Raw genomic sequence first — 21,287 nt, 5'->3', positions numbered from 1 at the left:
CTTACTCAGAGCATCCCCATCCACAAAGGAGTAAGACAAGGATGCATCTTGGTCCCGATGTTGTTTAACCTTTATGTCAATGACATTCCAGGATTTCTCCATTCCACAGACCTTCATATGCCAAAGATCCTCAATAGACATATTAACATCCTTCTATATGCTGATGACATGGTTCTGATGGCACATTCTCAAGTAGGCTTGAGAAAATTGATGAGGAAATTTAGTGATTATTGTGCTCTTAACTACTTGAACATTAATAAGCACAAATCCAAAGTGGTGGTTTTTTGGAAAAGGTGAGTTAAATATAACTGGTATGTAGATGGGGAGCGTATAGAACAAATAGACAGATTTACATATTTAGGGGTGTTTTTTACAGATACAGGGCCCTGGGCCAGTCATTTTAAGCAAAGTACTATGAAGGCCACAGCAAACTCTAAAACGTTAATTAAACTACTTAGTTATAATCACCCAAGCTCGCTGCTCCCTATTCTAAAGGTCTATAAAGCAAAAACCACACTTGTGCTAACATATGGTGCTGAATTGTGGGGCCTGTTAAAGGCCGCACCACTGGAAAAAAACCAAGCATACTTTGTAAGAACTATCTTGGGGACCGATAGAAATACACCCGCAGCAGCAGTAAGAGCTGAAACTGGCATGCATTCCATCTACAGTTTAACAGTTATTAAAGTCTTCAACTATTGGTGGAGGCTTCTCCCAATGGAACCTGACAGACTCCCAAAAATGTGCTTAGAAGAACAGATGGGCACATCCCAATCCACTACATGGGTCAATCAACTTTCTCAAACTACTCTACATTTCAGCTTCTCAATACAATACCTGCTTTTAGCTGGACATCAGACCAAGGCAATATTCAAACAAAGAGTTTTAGATGTTAATGCACAAACTGATAATGAGGCACTTGCTAAGTGCAGGTCACTGAAATGGCTAGCCAAGAACAAAATATCCTTTCAACTAGAAAAATACCTGACAATGGGTCTGACCCAATACCATAGAACAGCTCTCACTAGAGGAAGATTTGAGAAGTTAGATTCTATGGTTAAATACAGACGGTTCCACCAAGTACCGTATTTTGAGAGAACATGCATTTGTGGTGCACCAGAAATAGAAGACATTGCGCATGTGCTACTCAATTGTAAATTATAGTCCTCAGTAAAACCTCAGTATTTACAGCACCTACTTGACAAAAATCATACACTGGGGGTGTAATAAACAATTATCTTACTTTCTTCAGGGTACAAATTTATATGTAGTTTATAGTCAGGGCTGTTCAGATGAGAATACGTTTTATAGAACATATTGGGGTGGCATGCAAAGGAGATGAATTCACTTAAGAATATTTTATATCAGTACCTTATATTTGTTTAATATAATCCTTTGCATGAGTTATATTCTCATGCTTTACTACTCAATTTTAGCATATTATACTGCATTTTAACTTATTTATCAAAATTCCCTTTATTTTATCCAATTTTATTGTATTTTAACCAGTCGCAGTTTTATGACGACCAATGTGGTCCCTATTTTTGCTTTGATATGGTTGATTGACTAATCAAATAAAGTTGATTGTATTGTATTAATAGGTTAGAGTAATTTAAGCTTTTTCAAACATGTAGTTATTTGGTATTAAAAATACAGTGTCAAGTATTAAAGGAAAACATGTACATTTTACATTAAAATTCAGTATGTAATGCCATGTCAACAATGCAAAACAGTACATGCTTAACACATACAGTATTAATATAAGCTACAATAACAGTCTACTTACACAGTTTCCAGTATTTTATTTCTATATATTTAGGTAAAAGCATATAGAGTTCTCTAAACTATAACTATTTAAATTGCATAATTATGTATAATTGCACTACATATATAGTCTGCTTCAAGTGTATTTTTCTTTTTTTAAAAATACGAAAGTTGCTAATACAGGCAAGTAATATGAATTTATTCTAATGTACTTACTTAAAATCAAATCATTATTAAAGTAAATGTTAAATAGAAATCTTTTCAGAAGCCATAGAGCAACTAAATATGCTCAGAATTTGCTTGAGCAACTAAGCAATGTTTAGATCTTTTTACTGTTTAGTTCCAGTTAGAAATAATAAAGTTAAGAAAATAGCTGTTGGTTTAGATCCAGAATCAGAGTTGTTTGCTGACTGAAGAAATTCTACCACCCAAGAGAAATAGGACTGATTCCTATTGATTCTTTCATATTAATCAACCTCCTCTGCAACAGTTTATATTCAACAGGGGACAGAGATGTAACTGATGTGGGTGATTTCTGTCCCCGACCAATGAGGATAAATCAGTTTTTGGAAGCTTATGAAAAGGGAGCTGCAAATAAAATAGATGTAGTTGTTGATGATAAGGGGCAAACTAATAATGAAAATAATGTTCTTCGGGTAATGTGCAGAAATGCTCGAAGCTTGAGCAACAAGCTCTGTGAGTTAATGGCCATAATATCTAGAGATAATTTGGATCTGGTTGCCATAACTGAGACATGGTTTAAGGATTCTAATGAATGGGAAATATCCATACCAGGATATACACTGTATAGGAAGGATAGAATAGAGAGAAGGGGAGGTGGAGTAGTCATTTATGTTAAAGAAAGTCTAAAAACAACACTAATTCAAAATACATGTCAAGATCTGGAGACTCTCTGGATTTGCATGCAAAATAAAGAAGGTTCTGTCATTAGAATTGGGGTGATCTATAGGCCTCCAGGGCAATCTGAGGAATATGACAACAAGATGGTGGATGAAATTACCCAAATGGCAGTAAAGGGAGATATTGTGGTTATGGGTGATTTCAACATGCCTGATGTTGACTGGAATATCCCCAGTGCCCTTACATGCAAAAGTAAGAATATAGTAGAGGCCTTTACAGGAGCAGCTCTGGCACAGCTGGTTAAGACACCAACTAGAGGGGAGAATATTCTAGATTTAGTTTTTACGAATGGGAATTGGGTTTCAGAGGTCAAGGTGGGAGAAAATTTAGGTTACAGTGACCATCTATGTTTGTGGTTTGATGTAAAAACTCATTGTGAGCAATCCTATAATGCAACCAAAGTATTGGATTTCAGAAAAACAAATTTTAATGCAATGGGGGAATATTTAGATAATGAATTAAAGGGGAGGGATAAAATGGCAGGAGCGAGAACCCAGTGGACTGTATTAAAAAAGGCCATCTTAAAAGCCACTGGTCTGTATGTAAGACAAATAACTAAAGGTAAAAGGAAGAAGAAACCGCTATGGTTTAGCAATGATGTAAGGGCTATAGTCAATGAAAAAAAGGCTGCCTATAGGAGGTATAAAGAGTCTGGAAGTATAGCTGATAGAGAGGTGTATAAAATGAGACAGAAGGAGGCGAAACAGATAATATATGCTGCTAAAGCCTCAAAAGAGGAAGAAATTGCAAAATCTGTAAAGAAGGGGGATAAAACCTTCTTCAGATATATTAGTGATAAGAAGAAGAAAAACTGTGGCATCACGAAGCTTAGTACTGGGAATAATACATGCATTAATGGAAATAAGGAGATCGCTGACCATTTCAATAGCTACTTCTGTTCAGTTTTCTCAAAAGACACCTTACAAAATAATACTATAGAGGGATATAGCATTGGTTCCAGCTGTACGGATTCAGCTCCAGTGATCTTAGAAGCCGATGTCTTAGAAGAACTTGAACGATTAAAGATAAATAAGGCAATGGGTCCAGATGGCATCCACCCCAGAGTTCTTAAAGAACTCAGATCTGTCCTTGCTAACCCCCTGACTGATTTGTTTAACCAATCCCTGTTAACAGGAGAAGTTCCTGAGAATTGGAGAATGGCCAGTGTTGTGCCTATCCACAAGAAGGGCAGTAGAGAAGAAGCTGGTAACTACAGGCCAGTTAGCTTGACATCAGTTGTAGTTAAAATGATGGAGACTCTACTCAAAAAGAGGATAAATCAGCACCTAAAAAACAATAACCCAAATCAGCATGGCTTTACTGAAGGCAAATCATGTCAGACTAATCTCATTGATTTCTTTGACTATGTCACAAAGGTGTTGGATCAAGGTGGTGCCATGGATATTGCCTACCTGGACTTCAGCAAAGCCTTTGATACAGTGCCACATAAAGAGCTGATAGATAAATTAGTGAAGATTAGTGAATGATTTAGCTTTACTAGATAAATGGTCAAAGCAATGGAAACTGCAGTTTAATGTTTCCAAATGTAAAATAATGCACTTGGGGAAAAGGAATCCTCAATCTGAGTATTGTATTGGCAGTTCTGTGTTAGCAAATACTTCAGAAGAAAAGGATTTAGGGGTAGTGATTTCTGACAGTCTCAAAATGGGTGAGCAGTGCAGTCAGGCGGTAGGGAAAGCAAGTAGGATGCTTGGCTGCATAGCTAGAGGTATAACAAGCAGGAAGAGGGAGATTGTGATCCCGCTTTATAGAGCACTGGTGAGACCCCATTTGGAATACTGTGTTCAGTTCTGGAGACCTCACCTACAAAAAGATATTGACAAAATTGAACGGGTCCAAAGACGGGCTACAAGAATGGTGGAAGGTCTTAAGCATAAAACGTATCAGGAAAGACTTCATGAACTCAATCTGTATAGTCTGGAGGATAGAAGGAAAAGGGGGGACATGATCGAAACATTTAAATATATTAAAGGGTTAAATAAGGTTCAGGAGGGAAGTGTTTTTAATAGGAAAGTGAACACAAGAACAAGGGGACACAATCTGAAGTTAGTTGGGGGAAAGATCAAAAGCAACCTGAGAAAATATTATTTTACTGAAAGAGTAGTAGATCCTTGGAACAAACTTCCAGCAGACGTGGTAGATAAATCCACAGTAACTGAATTTAAACATGCCTGGGATAAACATATATCCATCCTAAGATAAAATACAGAAAATAGTATAAGGGCAGACTAGATGGACCATGAGGTCTTTTTCTGCCGTCAGACTTCTATGTTTCTATGTTTCTATGTTTCTTTGGTATTAATAATATGGTTTGATAAGAGAAGGGATGACCCATAAAATATCCCTGCTACTTCCACTTTCCAATAATAAAACTTCAGGAAAAAAATCAATTTTCAGAGAAATGTTGTGTTTTTAAGCAAGTCAGGAAGATTCTTGAAGTTCGGTTTTATTGTTGAGCTTTCTTGAATCTTGAAATACATCTACAAAATTCAAATGAAAACGCCTTCTACGCTCCACAATGGGTTTAGTTTTGTCAATTCCATTCAACAACAAAAAAAGCTTGGTATCCAAATTATTTAATTTAAAGGAGCTTGGATTTTATAGAATTTGATGCACAGAGAACTTATAGAATCTAAGGCTTTTGTATAGCTGAGATACTATTGTAGCCTTCCAAGGCATATATTTTTGATGAGTTTAGGGAAAAAATTACATTTTTAAAAAATGTGGCCAAGCCTATTCAAATGTTTAGAATAATACAGCCATATTAATTCCAATGTTGGCTTATTGATGCTTGTCACCAAGCCACTCTTTTAAATATCCTCCGTATTTTCCATCTTAAAAGCTGACACCTGTGACAGTGTTGACAGAGCACAAAGAGTTGGGGAGTTGTACTGTCTTGTAGAAAAAGATGCCCGACCATTTAAAATAGTATTTCAGGCATAAAAATACTGTAAGGTAGAGGATTCAAATCTTTTTACCTACAATGACAAGTTTCAGCTGATAAAGTTATCTATAAGCTATGAGCTTTGGATCTAATCCATTATTTGAAATAATATTTATATGTTGAATGCAAGGGCTTTTCTCATGCCAGTTCTTTTATTGCAAACAGAATAAACATTAATTGCAGAACAGTATTCTGCACTTCTCTTCGCATATCAAACAACTAACATATACTGCTATGAGCACATGAAGCTATTGATCTAAATATCATTTGTTAGGGTTGTTGGATCATTCTGATAAACTACTTTATTATAAAAAATTAAGTTTAGAGATATAATTTCACTTATATAAACCATGTCCATGCAGTATGATGCTGTGAAATACTAAGTGAATGAAAATATTTCAACACCATGTACTATAATACTTTTCTGTTAATCACATGTTTTTCAGCACAGGTAGGCAACTTGCCAGATGATGCATGCTCTTAATTCAGTTTTCTAGCAATTGTCCTAACCTATTACAGGAAGAGACAGACAGAAAGAAGAAAGGGTCAGGTATCAAAAAGAATAAAATTGAAAAGGCGAATAATCTGACACCCTTTTACCATTGGTTCCATCCATAGCTTGTGAATATTAACATAAAGTCCTGCATATTACTTCTTAGGTCATATGCAATGATGAGCTACCAAAATTTTTACTACCACACTGTGGGCATGGCTTATGCATTTTGTTTCAACATCTTTCAGTGCAAATTGGGTGTTCTGGGGTGGAGCTCCAAATTTTGCTACCGGTATTACGTTCCTGACCATACCCGTAGGAGCCCATCACTGGTCATATGTTAGAAAAAGATTGCTCCCAAATGCTTTATGAAAATATATAAAATTGAACAAATTCCACCAAAATATTTCTCAAACAATATTATGTTTCAACTTACAGTATGTAAAAAACTGACTTAAAAATGGACACTTGAAGTCTTTGAATAAAATATTCAATAGTATACACTATTTATATTCAATGAGCTTTGTAGAGGTTTTGGGTACCCTACCATTAGAAAAAAAAATGCTAGTAATATTTAATTTATTTAGACTTTACTATTTTCAAACATTGTTGGATTTCATTGTGAATAAAAAGCATATTAAATAGAAAAAAATAATGTGAGGATTAGAAAGCATCTTTGAAAAGGAACATGAGAACTATGTCTTTTCTCTAAATGAATGGCATGGATACCCACTGTATGAACAAAAATTAGTTAATTTAATTCTGAGTTACACTTTTAAGGAAGCAAAAAAAAGACATTAAAATATATGAACAGAAGATAATACTATTTTGAAATGCCAGCACTTAACACATCACAATTCTGAATGGAAGGCAGAATTGCATGGTGTGCCTCACCTGGACCTGTCTCAAATACAGCCTCTAAGCTCCTAAAACCAGAAAGACATACTATGTCAAACAAGTTTTAGTAATTGCTTTTGTCAGAAATAGTAAAATAATACAAGAAACCAATGTTCTATGTATGGAGTTAAACACAAGTTACTTCCACAAAATCTGACCTTAAATCTGTGTCTTAAAAAAGCAGAAGTAACTTTAGAAAATCAAATCAGTACTGGTTCTATTTCTATAATTATAATACATTTAAAAGAATTCAATGAAATGTCTTCTTATTGCCTGCCACACCATATTCAATATAAATGTTCTCATGAACTGGACCCTCATATTCCCAACTGATATTGGCATAAGTTTCAGCAGCTGCTGCCATAACCTTTTTGATCCTTGGATACACTGGTTGCACTGAATATACAAGAAAAAAAAGCAATTATTAAAGGCTGCATGTATTCAATACTATCCAATTTCATTTATCTGAGTTTCACAAAATAGAATGGGAAAAGCAATTTATTGTGAATTTTTATTATTATTATTTATTATTATTTATTAGATTTGTATGCCGCCCCTCTCCGTAGACTCGGGGCGGCTCACAACACAATAAAAACAGTTCCTGACAAATCTAATAATTTACAATTTAAAATTTAAAATAGTTAAAAAACTCCATTTTTAAGCAGACATACCTACAAACATACCATACATAAATTATATAGGCCCGGGGGAGATATCTCAGTTCCCCCATGCCTGACGACAAAGGTGGGTTTTAAGGAGTTTGCGAAAGGCAAGGAGGGTAGGGGCAGTTCTAATCTCTGTGGGGAGCTGGTTCCAGAGAGTCGGGGCCGCCACAGAGAAGGCTCTTCCCCTGGGGCCTGCCAACCGACATTGTTTAGTTGATGGGACCCGGATAAGGCCCACTCTGTGGGACCTAATCGGTCGCTGGGATTCGTGCAGCAGAAGGCGGTCTCGGAGATATTCTGGTCCAATGCCATGAAGGGCTTTATAGGTCATAACCAACACTTTGAATTGTGACTGGAAATTGATCGGCAACCAATGCAGACTGCGGAGTGTTGGTGTAACATGGGCATACCTGGGGAAGCCCATGACTGCTCTCGCAGCTGCATTCTGCACGATCTGAAGTTTCCGAACACTTTTCAAAGTTAGCCCCATGTAGAGAGCATTACAGTAGTCGAACCTCGAGGTGATGAGGGCATGAGTGACTGTGAGCAGTGAGTCCCGGTGCAAATAGGGCCGCAACTGGTGCACCAGGCGAACCTGGGCAAACGTCCCCCTTGCCACAGCTGAAAGATGTTTCTCTAATGTGAGCTGTGGATCGAGGAGGATGCCCAAGTTGCGGACCCTCTCTGAGGGGGTCAATAATTCCCCCACCAGGGTGATGGACGGACAGATGGAATTGTCCTTGGGAGGCAAAACCCACAGCCACTCCGTCTTATCCCGGTTGAGCTTGAGTCTGTTGACACCCATCCAGGCCCCAACAGCCTCCAGGCACCGGCACATCACTTCCACTGCTTCATTGATTAGGTTTAGGTTTATTGGATTTATATGCCGCCCCTCTCCGCAAACTCGGGGCGGCTCACAACAATAATAAAAAACAGTACAGTACATAATACCAAATCCAATGCCCACCCATCTAGTTACACTTTAAAATTAATAATCTCATAAAAACAGTATATATAAAAAAACAGGCACACAGTCAATCAATCAACAAAACAACATGGGCAAGGGGGAGGTGTTTTAGTTCCCCCATGTCTGACGGCAAAGGTGGGTCTTAAGGAGTTTATGAAAGGCAGGGAGGGTGGGGGCAATCCTAATCTCAGAGGGGAGCTGGTTCCAGAGGGTCGGGCCCCCCACAGAGAAGGCTCTTCCCCTGGGTCCCGCCAGACGACATTGTTTAGTCGACGGGACCCGGAGAAGGCCAACTCTGTGGGACCTAACCGGTCGCTGGGATTCGTGCGGCAGGAGGCGGTCCCGAAGATATTCTGGTCCGGTGCCATGAAGGGCTTTATAGGTCATAACCAACACTTTGAATTGTGACCGGAAACTGATCGGCAGCCAATGCAGACTGCGGAGTGTTGGAGTGATATGGGCATACTTGGAGAAGCCCATAATTGCTCTCGCAGCTGCATTCTGCACGATCTGAAGTTTCCGAACACTTTTCAAAGGTAGCCCCATGTAGAGAGCGTTACAGTAGTCGAGCCTCGAGGTGATGAGGGCATGAGTGACTGTGAGCAATGACTCCCGGTCCAAATAGGGCCGCAACTGGCGCACCAGGCGAACCTGGGCAAACGCCCCCCTCGCCACAGCTGAAAGGTGTTTTTCTAATGTGAGCTGTGGATCGAGGAGGACGCCCAAGTTGCGGACCCTCTCTGAGGGGGTCAATAATTTTCCCCCCAGGGTAATGGACGGACAGATAGAATTGTCCTTAGGAGGCAAAACCCACAGCCACTCCGTCTTGTCTGGGTTGAGCTTGAGTTTGTTGACACCCATCCAGGCCCAACAGCCTCCAGGCACCGGCACATCACTTCCACTGCTTCGTTGACTGGACATGGGATGGAGATGTACAACTGGGTATCATCGGCATATTGATGATACCTCACCCCATGCCCTTGGATGATCTCCATGCCCTTGGATGATCTTAGCACAGGCAGGGCTGTTGACACGCAGCTGGGAGGCAGGTACGTGAGTAACAAGCCCACCTGAACCCCTAAGTCCAACTTCACCAGGAGGGACTCGCAACCCGCAACCTCTGGAGCAATGAGCCTACGCAGGCCAAGACTCTCCCTGGCTATAATAGCCACTCCTCCCCCCCTTCCCTGGGGTCGGGGTTGGTGCCATACCCGAAACCCAGCTGGGCAAATTTCAGAGAGAGGAACTCCTTCCTCCGGGCCCAGCCAGGTTTCGGTCACACAAGCCAGGTTGGCCTCCTCATCCAGGATCAGATCCCGGATGAGGAGAGCTTTATTTACCACCGACCTGGCATTGAGTAGCAACAACTTGAGCCCAACTTGAGCAACTTGGACATGGGGTGGAGATGTAAAGCTGGGTATCATCAGCATACTGATGATACCTCACCCCATGCCCTTGGATGATCTCACCCAGCGGTTTCATGTAGATATTGAATAGCAGGGGGGGAGGACCGACCCCTGCGGCACCCCACAAGAGGTCGATCTCTGACCCCCCACTAACACCGACTGCGACCGACTGGAGAGGTAGGAGGAGAACCACTGAAGAACAGTGCCTCCCACTCCCAACCCCTCCAGCCGGTGCAGAAGGATACCATGGTCGATGGTATCGAAAGCCGCTGAGAGGTCAAGAAGCACCAGGACAGAGGATAAACCCCTGTCCCAGGCCCGCCAGAGATCATCCATCAATGCGACCAAAGCAATTTCCGTGCTGTAACCGGGCCTGAAACCCGACTGCTGGGGACCTAGATAATCAGCTTCTTCCAAGGACCGCTGGAGCTGGAGCGCCACCACCTTCTCAACAACCTTCCCCATAAAGGGAAGGTTGGAGACTGGACAATAGTTGTTAAGTACGGCTGGGTCCAGGGAAGGCTTCTTGAGGAGGGGGCGCACAAGCGCCTCTTTATAGGGTGATGGAAAAGACCCCCTCCCCAAGGAAGCGTGGACAATCTCCTGGACCCAGCTCTGTGTCACCTCCCTGCTGGCCGAAACCAGCCAGGAGGGACACGGATCCAGTAAGCAGGTGGCGGAACTCACAGCTCCAATGGCCTTGCCCACTTCATCAGGTGTCACCAGATCAAACTCTTCCCAGACAGGTGGACAAGTACGGGCCCCAGTCACCTCGACTGACTCGTTGTCAGATGACTGTGTTTTACAATTAGAGTCGAGGTCCGCCCGGATCCGAGCGATTTTATCAGCAAAAAACGTGTTAAAATCCTCGGCACTACTCTGTAAGGGCTCCCCAACTCCCCCTTGGTTAAGAAGGGAGTGGGTCACCCTAAACAGAGCGGCCGGGTGGGATTCCGCTGATGCAATCAAGGCGGCATGATACGCGCATCTTGCCGCCTTGAGCGCCACTTTGTAAGTCTTAATAAAAGCTCTTACAAGTGTTCGATCGGATTCAGACTTACTCTTCCTCCATCGCTTCTCTAGACGTCTCTTCTGGCGTTTCAACTCCCAGAGCTCCTCGTTGAACCATGGAGCTCTACAGGGTCTAACGCCATGGAGAGGTCGCAAAGGCGCAATCCAATCAAGAGCCTCCGCTGCAGCCTTGTTCCAGGCCTCCGCAATAGACTCCGCCAAATTGTGGACGAGTGCATCTGGAATAACCCCGTCTGAAAGCCCTCTGGGTCCATCAGGCGTCTGGGGCGGAACGACTTAATCGGTTCCGCCTCCCTGCGGGGAAGGATTGGAGCCAGGAAGTCAAGCTGTAGTAGAAAATGGTCCGACCATGACAAAGGCAATGCTTATAAGCCCCTTAGTCTCAGACCATTTCTCAATTGCTCAGAGAGGAATACCATGTCGGTTGCGTGCCCTCCCTCGTGAGTTGGACCCTGTACTACTTGAGTCAGGTCCATGGCTGTCATGGTGGCTATGAACTCCTGTGCCAGTCCAGAGGCTTCGCCGAGTGACGGCAGGTTGAAGTCCCCAAGACAATAAGTCCGGAGAACTCCACCGCCAACCCGGCTACCTCCTCGAGCAGCACAGGCAGGGCTTTTGACACGCAGCTGGGAGGCAGGTACATGAGAAACAAGCCCATCTGAACTCCTAAGTCCAACTTCATCAAGAGAGACTCGCAACCTGCAATCTCTGGAGCAATGAGTCTACGTAGGCAAAGGCTCTCCCTGGCTATAATAGCCACTCCTCCCCCCCTTTCCTGGGGTCGAGGTTGATGCCATATCTGAAACCCGGCTGGGCAAATTTCAGAGAGAGGAACTCCTCCCTCTGGGCCCAGCCAGGTTTCAGTAATACATGCCAGGTCGGCCTCCTCATTCAGGATCAAATCCCGGATGAGGAGAGCTTTATTTACCACCGACCTGGCATTGAGCAGCAGCAACCTGAGCCCAGGGCCAGAATTACACTCATCACCAGTGCCCAAGATTGAGCTTACGGAGCCAGAACAAGGGATTGTTATTAAGCAACGATCCCTCGTTCCCCTGGAACGGCTAACTCCGTGGCCCCCTCCCCTCCTGCCTCTCCAGCGTCAGGTAGGCCAACTATATCAGTCATATGATTTCCATTCACTTCATCCATGCAATATTCCCCCCCAGCCCATCCATCCCATCCATACCAGTCATTCGTTCCATATATGTTCCCAAACTCACACCAATTATTCATTAATTAACCCCCCCAATAATTTAATTAAAATATAGATTGAATTGATTATTAAAACACAAAATAGAAAAAAACATAAATATCTAAAAACTCTATATAAAATCTTATTAATAATTAATATAAACATCAAATTAGCTTAAAACTAGAATACCAAATTACACTAAATTATTCTTAAGGTCTTAAAAGAATAACATTATCAAAAATTAATAAATTTATAAAGTGCAGGATTATAAAGTGCTGAAAATATAGGAAATAATTAAAATCAATTGTCCATCAAGTCAGTAATACAGCACCAGATCTAAAAGGTGAGTTCTGGGAAAAAGGGATCAATGTTCAGGGAGAAGTCCTAGCATATTGATCTTCAGGGTCTTTAGTGCCAGCCACTGCCACTGGCTGGCACTCTCAGGTCTTTCTATGGGTCCAGAATCACTTTCACTCCTCTGCTCTTACAGTATTTCCAAGTCTCCAGTCCCTCTGCAGTCTTATATGATTTTAATGCAGGCTCCATGTGGTCTCAATAGGGCGAGCCTCAATCTCCGTCCTGGCCCCCTCCTTCCTCTTTCTTCTCCTCCCTCCCACTAGTTTATTCTTCCACAGGCCCTCCGGTGCTGAGTGCTCCCACCATACAGCTCCTCGGCGTCTCGGGTCCATGTAGTGGGGGCAGGGCAATCTCGTCCGTCGTTCTTCTCTCGCCCCTCTCCTTTGTTGTTCCTCTCTCGCCTCTCTCCCCCGGCACACACTTTCTCCTCCCGTCATCTGTCCTTTGTCGTGTGCTCGAGGCTTCTCCAAGGGGTCCTCAATTAAAGGAGACCTCCTCCAAAAACCTCCCCCGAAATCTAGGTCGCATGCCAGTTGTTTTTGGCTACTTGGCTGGCTCCCTCTCCCTGGCTATCACGGTCTTTCATTCTTCCATTCTCCGACTCACCCCTGGCAGCACAACTCAGCTGTGAATGACGGCCGCCATTCTACCCCGTCTCAGCTGATCCGACTCCAGGCGTGTTCGTGGCCAAACAGCTCTCCACTGCCACGAACACCGTCGAATCAAGGATTTCCAGGGGCAGGGATACTTCGCCTCCCCAAACTTCCAAACAGGTTTACTGACTCAGACAGAAATTTCCTATATTTTCGGTGTTAAACCGTGGTCCAGTGGAGCGATAATTCCACCGCTCCTTCCTGCTTCCCCCACCGGAACCCATCTATCTCATTTTAGTTACCAAACATGGTTCTCCTGCAAGCAGCATCAAGGAGACAAACTTTCTTTCAGCAGTAAAATGAGTTTATAGTTGGAATAAGACTCTAACATAATCTGAAATTATGTTTATGTTTGTGTGCATGCATATGTGCATTTGATTTTATGAACATGTATGTTTATTTACTGGCTGACAATGGAATATACAATATTTGGGGACAGAGCCATAAGCCGAGGAGACGGGGGATGAAGCCTTAAGCCAAAATGTCACATTGGCGTTCCCAGAAGCTCCAGGATAGCAAGAAAAACCGTGGCTTTTTGGAGATCCTTTAAGGGATCGTTTCCGACCTGGAAGGTCGGATTCAAAAGGGGAATACCTGGTGAGCTGCAGGATATCACAAAATTCTGCTGGCAACCAGTCCCCTGACCACTAGCCAGCCGGAGGTGTTGAGACACCTGAAGTCTCGGAGGCAATGTGGCGGCAGAGAGCCTTGAAAAGTGAAAGTGATACCATCTGGTGAGAGTTTGTCCTTTTTGGATCTAAAATTTATTTTTGGGAACAGTAGATGCAGTAAAATTTTCTTTAATTTTGATTTGTGATACTATTCTGGGAAGAGGTGCAGAGAAACCGGAACTTTTGTTTCCCATCTAGCGGCAGAATAGTGCTGTGCATTGACGCCTCTCCTGTAAGCTACAATTGAAGTGCAGGTCTGATTTTTGGTGGACTTTAAAGATAGAAAGTGCTAAGTAATCTAATTCATATTATTCTGGACTGAGAAGAAGAATATTGAAGAATAATTATGGCTGGATCATAAGCTCTATTGTTTAAAAAGATTTTGGGAAAACTTTTATTTTCTTTGTATAGGTGTCTTTAATTATTGCCATCAATTGACTGTGGAAACATTTTTTGGAAGAAGTTTAGATTTCATTTCATGTGGCCTTGAGGGCGTTTTTCTTTTAATAACAAAGCCGAGTGCAACACTATCAGCCTGACTTGTTATTGTTTCAAATTGAAAGCTTTTTTTCTCTTTGGAAAGTATACCTATACATATTTTTTTAGTTTGGGCTTCCTATGTAATAAATTCAACAACAGACATTCCTTTTTCTCTTTTGAGAATTACATGTAGTTTTGTAATATATTTTTTAAAATATTTTTTTAATCTAAGCTTTAGCTCCCTATCTGTATTATAGTCTCTTCTTTAAGGCTGTTTAAATTTAAGTAAATTTAAAAAGATTTTTATTACTTCTCAATTTTAAAATACCCTACTAGAGAATGCTTTAATATTATTTTTAGTATTTTTGTTTCCTTTTTTTCTTTTTTAATTTTTTAACCATTTCTCTTTTATATTATAAACTTTTTCTGTTTCATTACTGATTGGATTATTTTATCGGGTACTATTTCGAGTGCCGGTTTTCATTACCCACTTTTTGGATTACTTCAAGAATTGTGTTCCATTTTTCTTTTTTACATCATTTTTTGGATTGGATTTATTTTTATCGGGTGTTCTTGAGAACACCGGGTAGATTTACCTATATCTGGATTATTAGCTGAACATTTTTTCTTTTTTCTTTCTTTTTAATTTTCCTTTTGTATTGGTTTTAATTTTTAATTTGTAGTTTGTTCTACCACCAGTTTTTTATAGGCTTGCTCTGGACTATGACTAGATTTTTATTTCTTTTTATTCCAATATTTATTTTGGGGTTTTTTGGCTTTTGATTTTTATCAGGTATTTTTAACACCTGGTTTGTATACCCATACCTTGGATTACTACCCGATTGGATTACTATTGGCTGATTGGAATACAAAATGGCTGCAAAGAATCCACCTCATCTTTCAAGTATACCACCACAGACATCAAATGTCACAGAGAAATTGGAGTTTGCTGAAATTAAAAAGGCAATTCAAGCCTTAAGAGAAGATGTAAAATTGAGTAGAGAAAGCGCAAATCAAGAATTTAGTGTAGTTAAAGAAAATTTGAATCAAATGATTAAAAACTCAAATCAGGTCAATGTTGAGATGAAACAAATGAAAACATTTCATTGACAAAAATGCACAACATATACAAAAGGTGGAAGAAAAGACTCCTTGAAGTGGAGCGCACTGAATTTTATTTGCACTTTCAGAATATTCCAGAAGAAAAGGCGAGAATTTACATGAGATGTTAGGTGATATTCTAGCAGAAACAATGGAAGTAGATAAAGAAAAAATAATGATTGATATTAACAAGGCTTTCAGAGTGAGTACTAGATATGCCATGAGGCATAATTTGCCAAGAGAAGTACATATCAGATTTACTAAAAAGATGCGTAGAACACAAATTCTTCAAAAATTGAGAACAAGCCTTAAGTACAGAGAAAAGGAAATTACTGTTTTAAAGCAGGTCCCAAGGAAGATAAGAGATCTATGAAGAGAATACCAATTTTTGACAAGAATGCCTCACCAAAGAGGAATTAATTTTAGATGGCTGGTACTGAAAGGCATATTTCTGATGTGGCAAGATCAAAGATATAGACTGAACTCAGTCAACAAACTGGATTTTTTTTTCAATAGAAATTTTAAAAAATGAGGAAGGAGCAAAGGAGATGCAAGTGATGATGAGGGCAAAAGAATCAGCTCCTAGAGAAGAAGGAAGATTTGAGTGAAGAATACTTACCGGCTGTGGCAACTGGAGGAGTAGAGGCTTCATCTCAAGAACAAGAAGCGACAACAACTGCAGAGCAACTTTTTCTGATGGACAGTAAAGAACAAAGAGAAAGGGTGATGATGAGAGTAGCAAAAGAGAGACAAAAGCCTTAATATAGGAAACAAATACATTTAGATGGAAGAAGAACTTAAATAGATTTTGATAAATGTTAATGAACTTAATTCAGCAAATAAGAGAAATAGAATTTTCAATAAACTGCCTTCAGGAAGTTCATATTAAAACTCAACACAATAAATTTTTAGAAAATAAGTCTTTTGGAGAACTTTATACTACATTAATAGTATACTATTATACTGCAAGCTAAAAGAGGAGTTGTGTTGTACATACAAAAGAAAATTGACTCTAATTACATATACTCAGATGATGACAGCAGGATATTGATGGCTGATATAAGACTTAACAACCAAAAGATATTATTGGTAGCAATATATGCCCCAAGAACCTTTTTATTCAAAATTACACAAGAAAATTAATGAATTGAAATATGAGAGTATTTGTTTAATGGGCAACTTCAATATGATAGTAGAAGCAGATTTGGACTATAAGACAAATAAGAAAAATAGATTTAAAAAGAGGATTCTGCCCAAATCTTTTCTCAATATGATAAGAGGACTAGAGTTTGGTGGATGTTTGATGATTGCAAGAAAACCAATATATTTTCTACTCGGCGAGACATGCTTCATGGTCTAGGAATATTATTATTATTATTATTATTGTTGTTGTTGTTGTTGTTGTTGTTGTTATTATTATTATTATTATTATTATTATTATTATTATTATTATTAATTAGATTTGTATGCCTCCCTTCTCCAAAGACTCGGGGTGAAATGATATAGGCTACACTGGACTTGATTAACAATCTTCAAAAAGTAGATATTGATTCCAATGTTTGGGAAAATCATAATCTTATTGTGATAAAATGGAAAGGTAAAAGTAAAAAATTTAGATGGACATTAAGACAAGAAGTACTACAAGAAAAAAATTTGAGTTGTTTATTTAAAAAGAAATGGCATTCTTTCAAGAAAATAAAACAGAACATACGTCTTTGCAAATACTTTGGGACACATCCAAAGCTTATTTTAGAAGTCTTCTTATGACATATACGAACAAGAGGAATAGATTAAAAGACAAAAAAGACCTTGAGGTGGAACATAGAAAAATGGAACAACAGTTACAGTTAAATCCTCAGAATGTTAAAATTCAAGGAATGTTAGAGTTAATTAAATATAAATTGAATTTAATAGAGGATGAAAAAGTAGTTAGGAAGATGAAATTATCAAAGCAATTTTTTTAAAACATGCAAATAAGCCGGGAAGATGGTTGGTTTATAAGATTAGAAAAGACAAAGAACAAAAATGGATAAAACAACTACAAGATGAGAAAGGCGGACTGCATTATAAAGAAGAGAAGAAACAAATTGTTTGGAGTTACTATAGAGACTTATATAAACAAGATGTGATGTAAAAATTTGTCAATATTTGAAGGAAGCAAATTTGCCAAAAATACCATAAACTTTTAGGGAAAGTCTTGATGCTAGAATAACAATGATGGAATTATCTGAAGCTGTAAAGAAACAAAAGAATGAGAAGGCTCCAGGACCACATGGACTATCAACTGAAGTATACAAAACTTCTGAGGAAGTTTTGGGGCTCTTAATGCTGGAAATATTTAATGAAGTTATGTTTGAAGCTAAAATACCAGATTCTTGGACAGAGGCATTTATCTCATTGATACCTAAAGAAGGGACTGATACTCTGAAAGTGAAAAACTAGTGAAAAAGTGAAAAGCTTTTAAATGTGGACTATAAAATATTTGTATTTATAATAGCAAATAGACTTTAAAAATTCTTCAGTAAATTTATTCATATAGATCAAAATGGATTCCTACCCAAAAGACAAAAGATAACATGTGTATAATTTTAAATACTATTGAATATTATGAACATCCTGAGAAACAAATGGTGTTGATGTTTTTAGATGCTCAAAAAGCATTTGATAATGTAAGTTGACAATTTTTGAACAGACAGCTACAATTTATGAATTTTGGCACAAGCTTTCTTCATGTTATTGAGGCAATATAAAAAAGCAATCAGCTAGAATACTGATTAATGGAAAAATGACACAAAAGGTTGCAATTACTAAAGGCATGAGGCAAGGATGCCCTTTGTCGCCATTGTTATTTATTTTGATGCTGGAAGTTTTAAACATAAATATTAGATCTGATTCTCAGATCTCAGGACTTAAGAGACCAACAAGAATATAAGTTGCAAGCCTTTGCTGACTATTTTGTTTTTATACATGAAAATCCATCGATTTCAGGCTTGAAACTTTTAACACAAATGCAAAGATATGCAGAAGTAGCAGGACTAAATATTAACAAAGATAAAATTACATTGATCACAAAGAATATGATTGAAAAGCAGAAATTGCTTTTTAAAAGATAGTTGGATGTTCAGATGGTAAAAAAGTAAAATATTTGGGAATCCAGCTAACAGCTAGAGGTGCATCACATAAAGACAATAACTGTAAAACTAAAACAGCAGATTGAGAAAGATTTAGAAAAATGGAAGACTATTTAGTTAACACTGATAGGCAGAATAGCTTTAATTAAGATGAATACATTACCAAGACTATTGTTTTTATTTCCTACAATCCCAATTAAAATTGATAAGACTTTCTTGAATGAGTTAAATAAAATGATAACTAAATTTATATGTGAAGGGGAAAGACCGAGAATCAGCTTTAAAAATCTACAAGATGGCAGAGAAAGAGGAGGATTGGAGCTTCCAAATTGGGAGCTTTATTACCAAGCAGTGGCAATGACATGGATAAAAGATTGGATTCTTCTTAGAAATAAAAGACTTAGTGTTAGAAGGACATGATTTACAAATAGGATGGCACACATTTATGTGGTATGAGAAGAAGAAAATATAGTTACTTCCAGAGACACAATATAAGGAACTCATTGTTGGTGATTTGGGAAAAGATGAAAGTGAAACACTATTCAAAAGTACCATTTTGGGTTTTGACAACAGATGATTTTGCACACCCCAATAGATTAAATTGGACTAACATTTTAAGATATAAGAATATAATTACACAATCATTGAAGTTAAAACCATTGCCAAGAGTTGGAAAAACAAAGTATAAAACCTGATTGGTTTATGTACGTACAGTTACAATCTAGGTTTTAATAAGATGTTAAAACAGAAGGTATTAATTTGCAAAAAAACAGAATTAGACCACATTTTATTTAGTAAGGATGATAATTTCATTAAAAAAATTAATAAATACTTCTTATCCCTTGAACTAGAATTTGAGCAGGTGAAGGATACAATGATAATATGGATGAGAAATATAGGCTATTCAATAGATATACGTAGTTGGCAGCAATTATGGGAAAGAAATTATAAAATGACAATGTCAACAGTGTTTAAGGAAAATATGTACAAGATGTTTTACAGATGGTATATATCTCCAGAAAAGTTAGCTAAAATGTTTAAGAATTTGTCAATGAAATGTTGAAAATGTGGTGAATTACTAGGTTCTTTTTATCATATGTTCAGACTTGTTCAGAAACACGTAAATATTGGATACAAATTCAACACTGGATCCAGAAGATTTTGAGTAAGATTATTGAATTAAAACCAGAGATTTACCTTCTGGGTATTTTACCAGATAACTTTGATAAAGAAGAATCATATTTAATTATACACATAATTATGGCAGTAAGGATCATGTATAGGGTCCCAACTGAAAGGGATGTTTTGAGAAAAATTATGAACACATGCAGAAATGAATAGATTTTACATTTAAAGATAAACAAGATTCTGATTATTATAAAATTTGGGGAAGTTTTATGACTGGGTGGAAAGTTTAAAGATAATTAAATATTAATATTTAGTTATTGTTGGGGAAAATGAGATATGAAAATTAGAATTAAAATTTTGTTAGCCAGATAAGAATTGATGGTACCATTATATAATGATATGACACAAAATTAAGTTATAGCTAATGTTCTGCTGGTGTGTCCCAACAGCCCGTAATTACAGGGTAATTAGTCCAAAAAGACACACACCACATGATAGAAGGAAAACCAAAAGTCTTTATCAACAGAAAAGCAAAAAACCCTCCCTTTTTAAATGTCAAAGGGATTTTCTGGTACACACAACACACAGGTTAAATGCAATCCAGTAACTGGGAAATTGAGTCCAATTCCAAAATACAGAAAGTCCACACACAGTCTTGAACAGGGAAACAGCAAAACCACGATCTTGACAAAACTATGAATCAGATAAACTTCCACGAGGCTAAACCAGCACGCTGGACTTTTTATCAGTAGCACTAATTACAGCAGCCCCACCCAACCACAGGTGGCCTCACTTATCTCCTGTAATAATCCTTCACTTGTTCTCTCCTATGCACCACTCTCCGCATGCGTGGGTCCATCATAAGTTCTTGTTCAGAATCCAGGGATGATAAGGATGATTGATTTCCTCCTGGGCTGTCTGCCAAACTCCCCTCTTCCCTGTCACTCACGCTTCCTTGGTCAGAGGAGACTTCGTCGGCAGATTCTATCGGGAGCAAAACAGGCCTGCGGCATGTGGATGTTTCCCCCATATCCACCTGCACATTCCTTGAGGCAGGAGCTGGGCCAGAGCCAACCACAACACCATCCCCTCCCAGAAGGCCCCTCCCCTGGCTCCAGCACAAGGGACGAGGTTTCTGTGGAAATTGTCCATGAAATGCCTGGACAAGGACGGGCGCATCAACCAGGGCAGCCTCCACCCACGAACAATCGTCAGGCTTACCCTCCACCCATTGCACAAGATATTGAAAACAATCGGCCATCCAACGGGAGTTCTGGATGGCATGGATCATGACCTCGGGCAGATGATCCTGAACACAGGGGGCAGGCAACAAAGGGACACTGGGATGAAGGGGGCACTCAGGAGAAACAGGTACCAAAAGGGAACGGTGGAAAACGGGGTGAACACGCAGGTTGGCAGGCAACGTAACCTGATAGGCCACCGGATTTATGACCTTCTCAA

General features: G+C 39.2%; 1 protein-coding gene across 9 annotated transcripts in view; it reads right to left on the bottom strand.

Annotated features, from left to right (window-relative positions):
- Positions 1 to 21,287, bottom strand: part of NRCAM (neuronal cell adhesion molecule) — a 409,870-nt gene that overhangs the window by 52,223 nt on the left and 336,360 nt on the right. Inside the window, exon 26 of one of the 9 annotated variants that reach the window (XM_070755540.1) lies at positions 5,770 to 6,160. The exons of the other annotated variants lie outside the window; for them this stretch is intronic. Coding sequence (XP_070611641.1) covers positions 6,156 to 6,160 — 5 coding nt within the window. The 3' untranslated portion in view covers positions 5,770 to 6,155. Of the gene's footprint in view, positions 1 to 5,769; positions 6,161 to 21,287 lie in introns of those variants that run through there. 9 annotated transcript variants of the gene reach the window in all.

This window comes from Erythrolamprus reginae, chromosome 6, assembly GCF_031021105.1.
Source record: "Erythrolamprus reginae isolate rEryReg1 chromosome 6, rEryReg1.hap1, whole genome shotgun sequence".
Taxonomy (NCBI): Eukaryota; Metazoa; Chordata; class Lepidosauria; order Squamata; family Dipsadidae; genus Erythrolamprus; species Erythrolamprus reginae.
The sequence above is the reverse complement of the archived record's forward strand: the minus strand, read 5'-3'. Positions and strand labels throughout refer to the sequence as shown.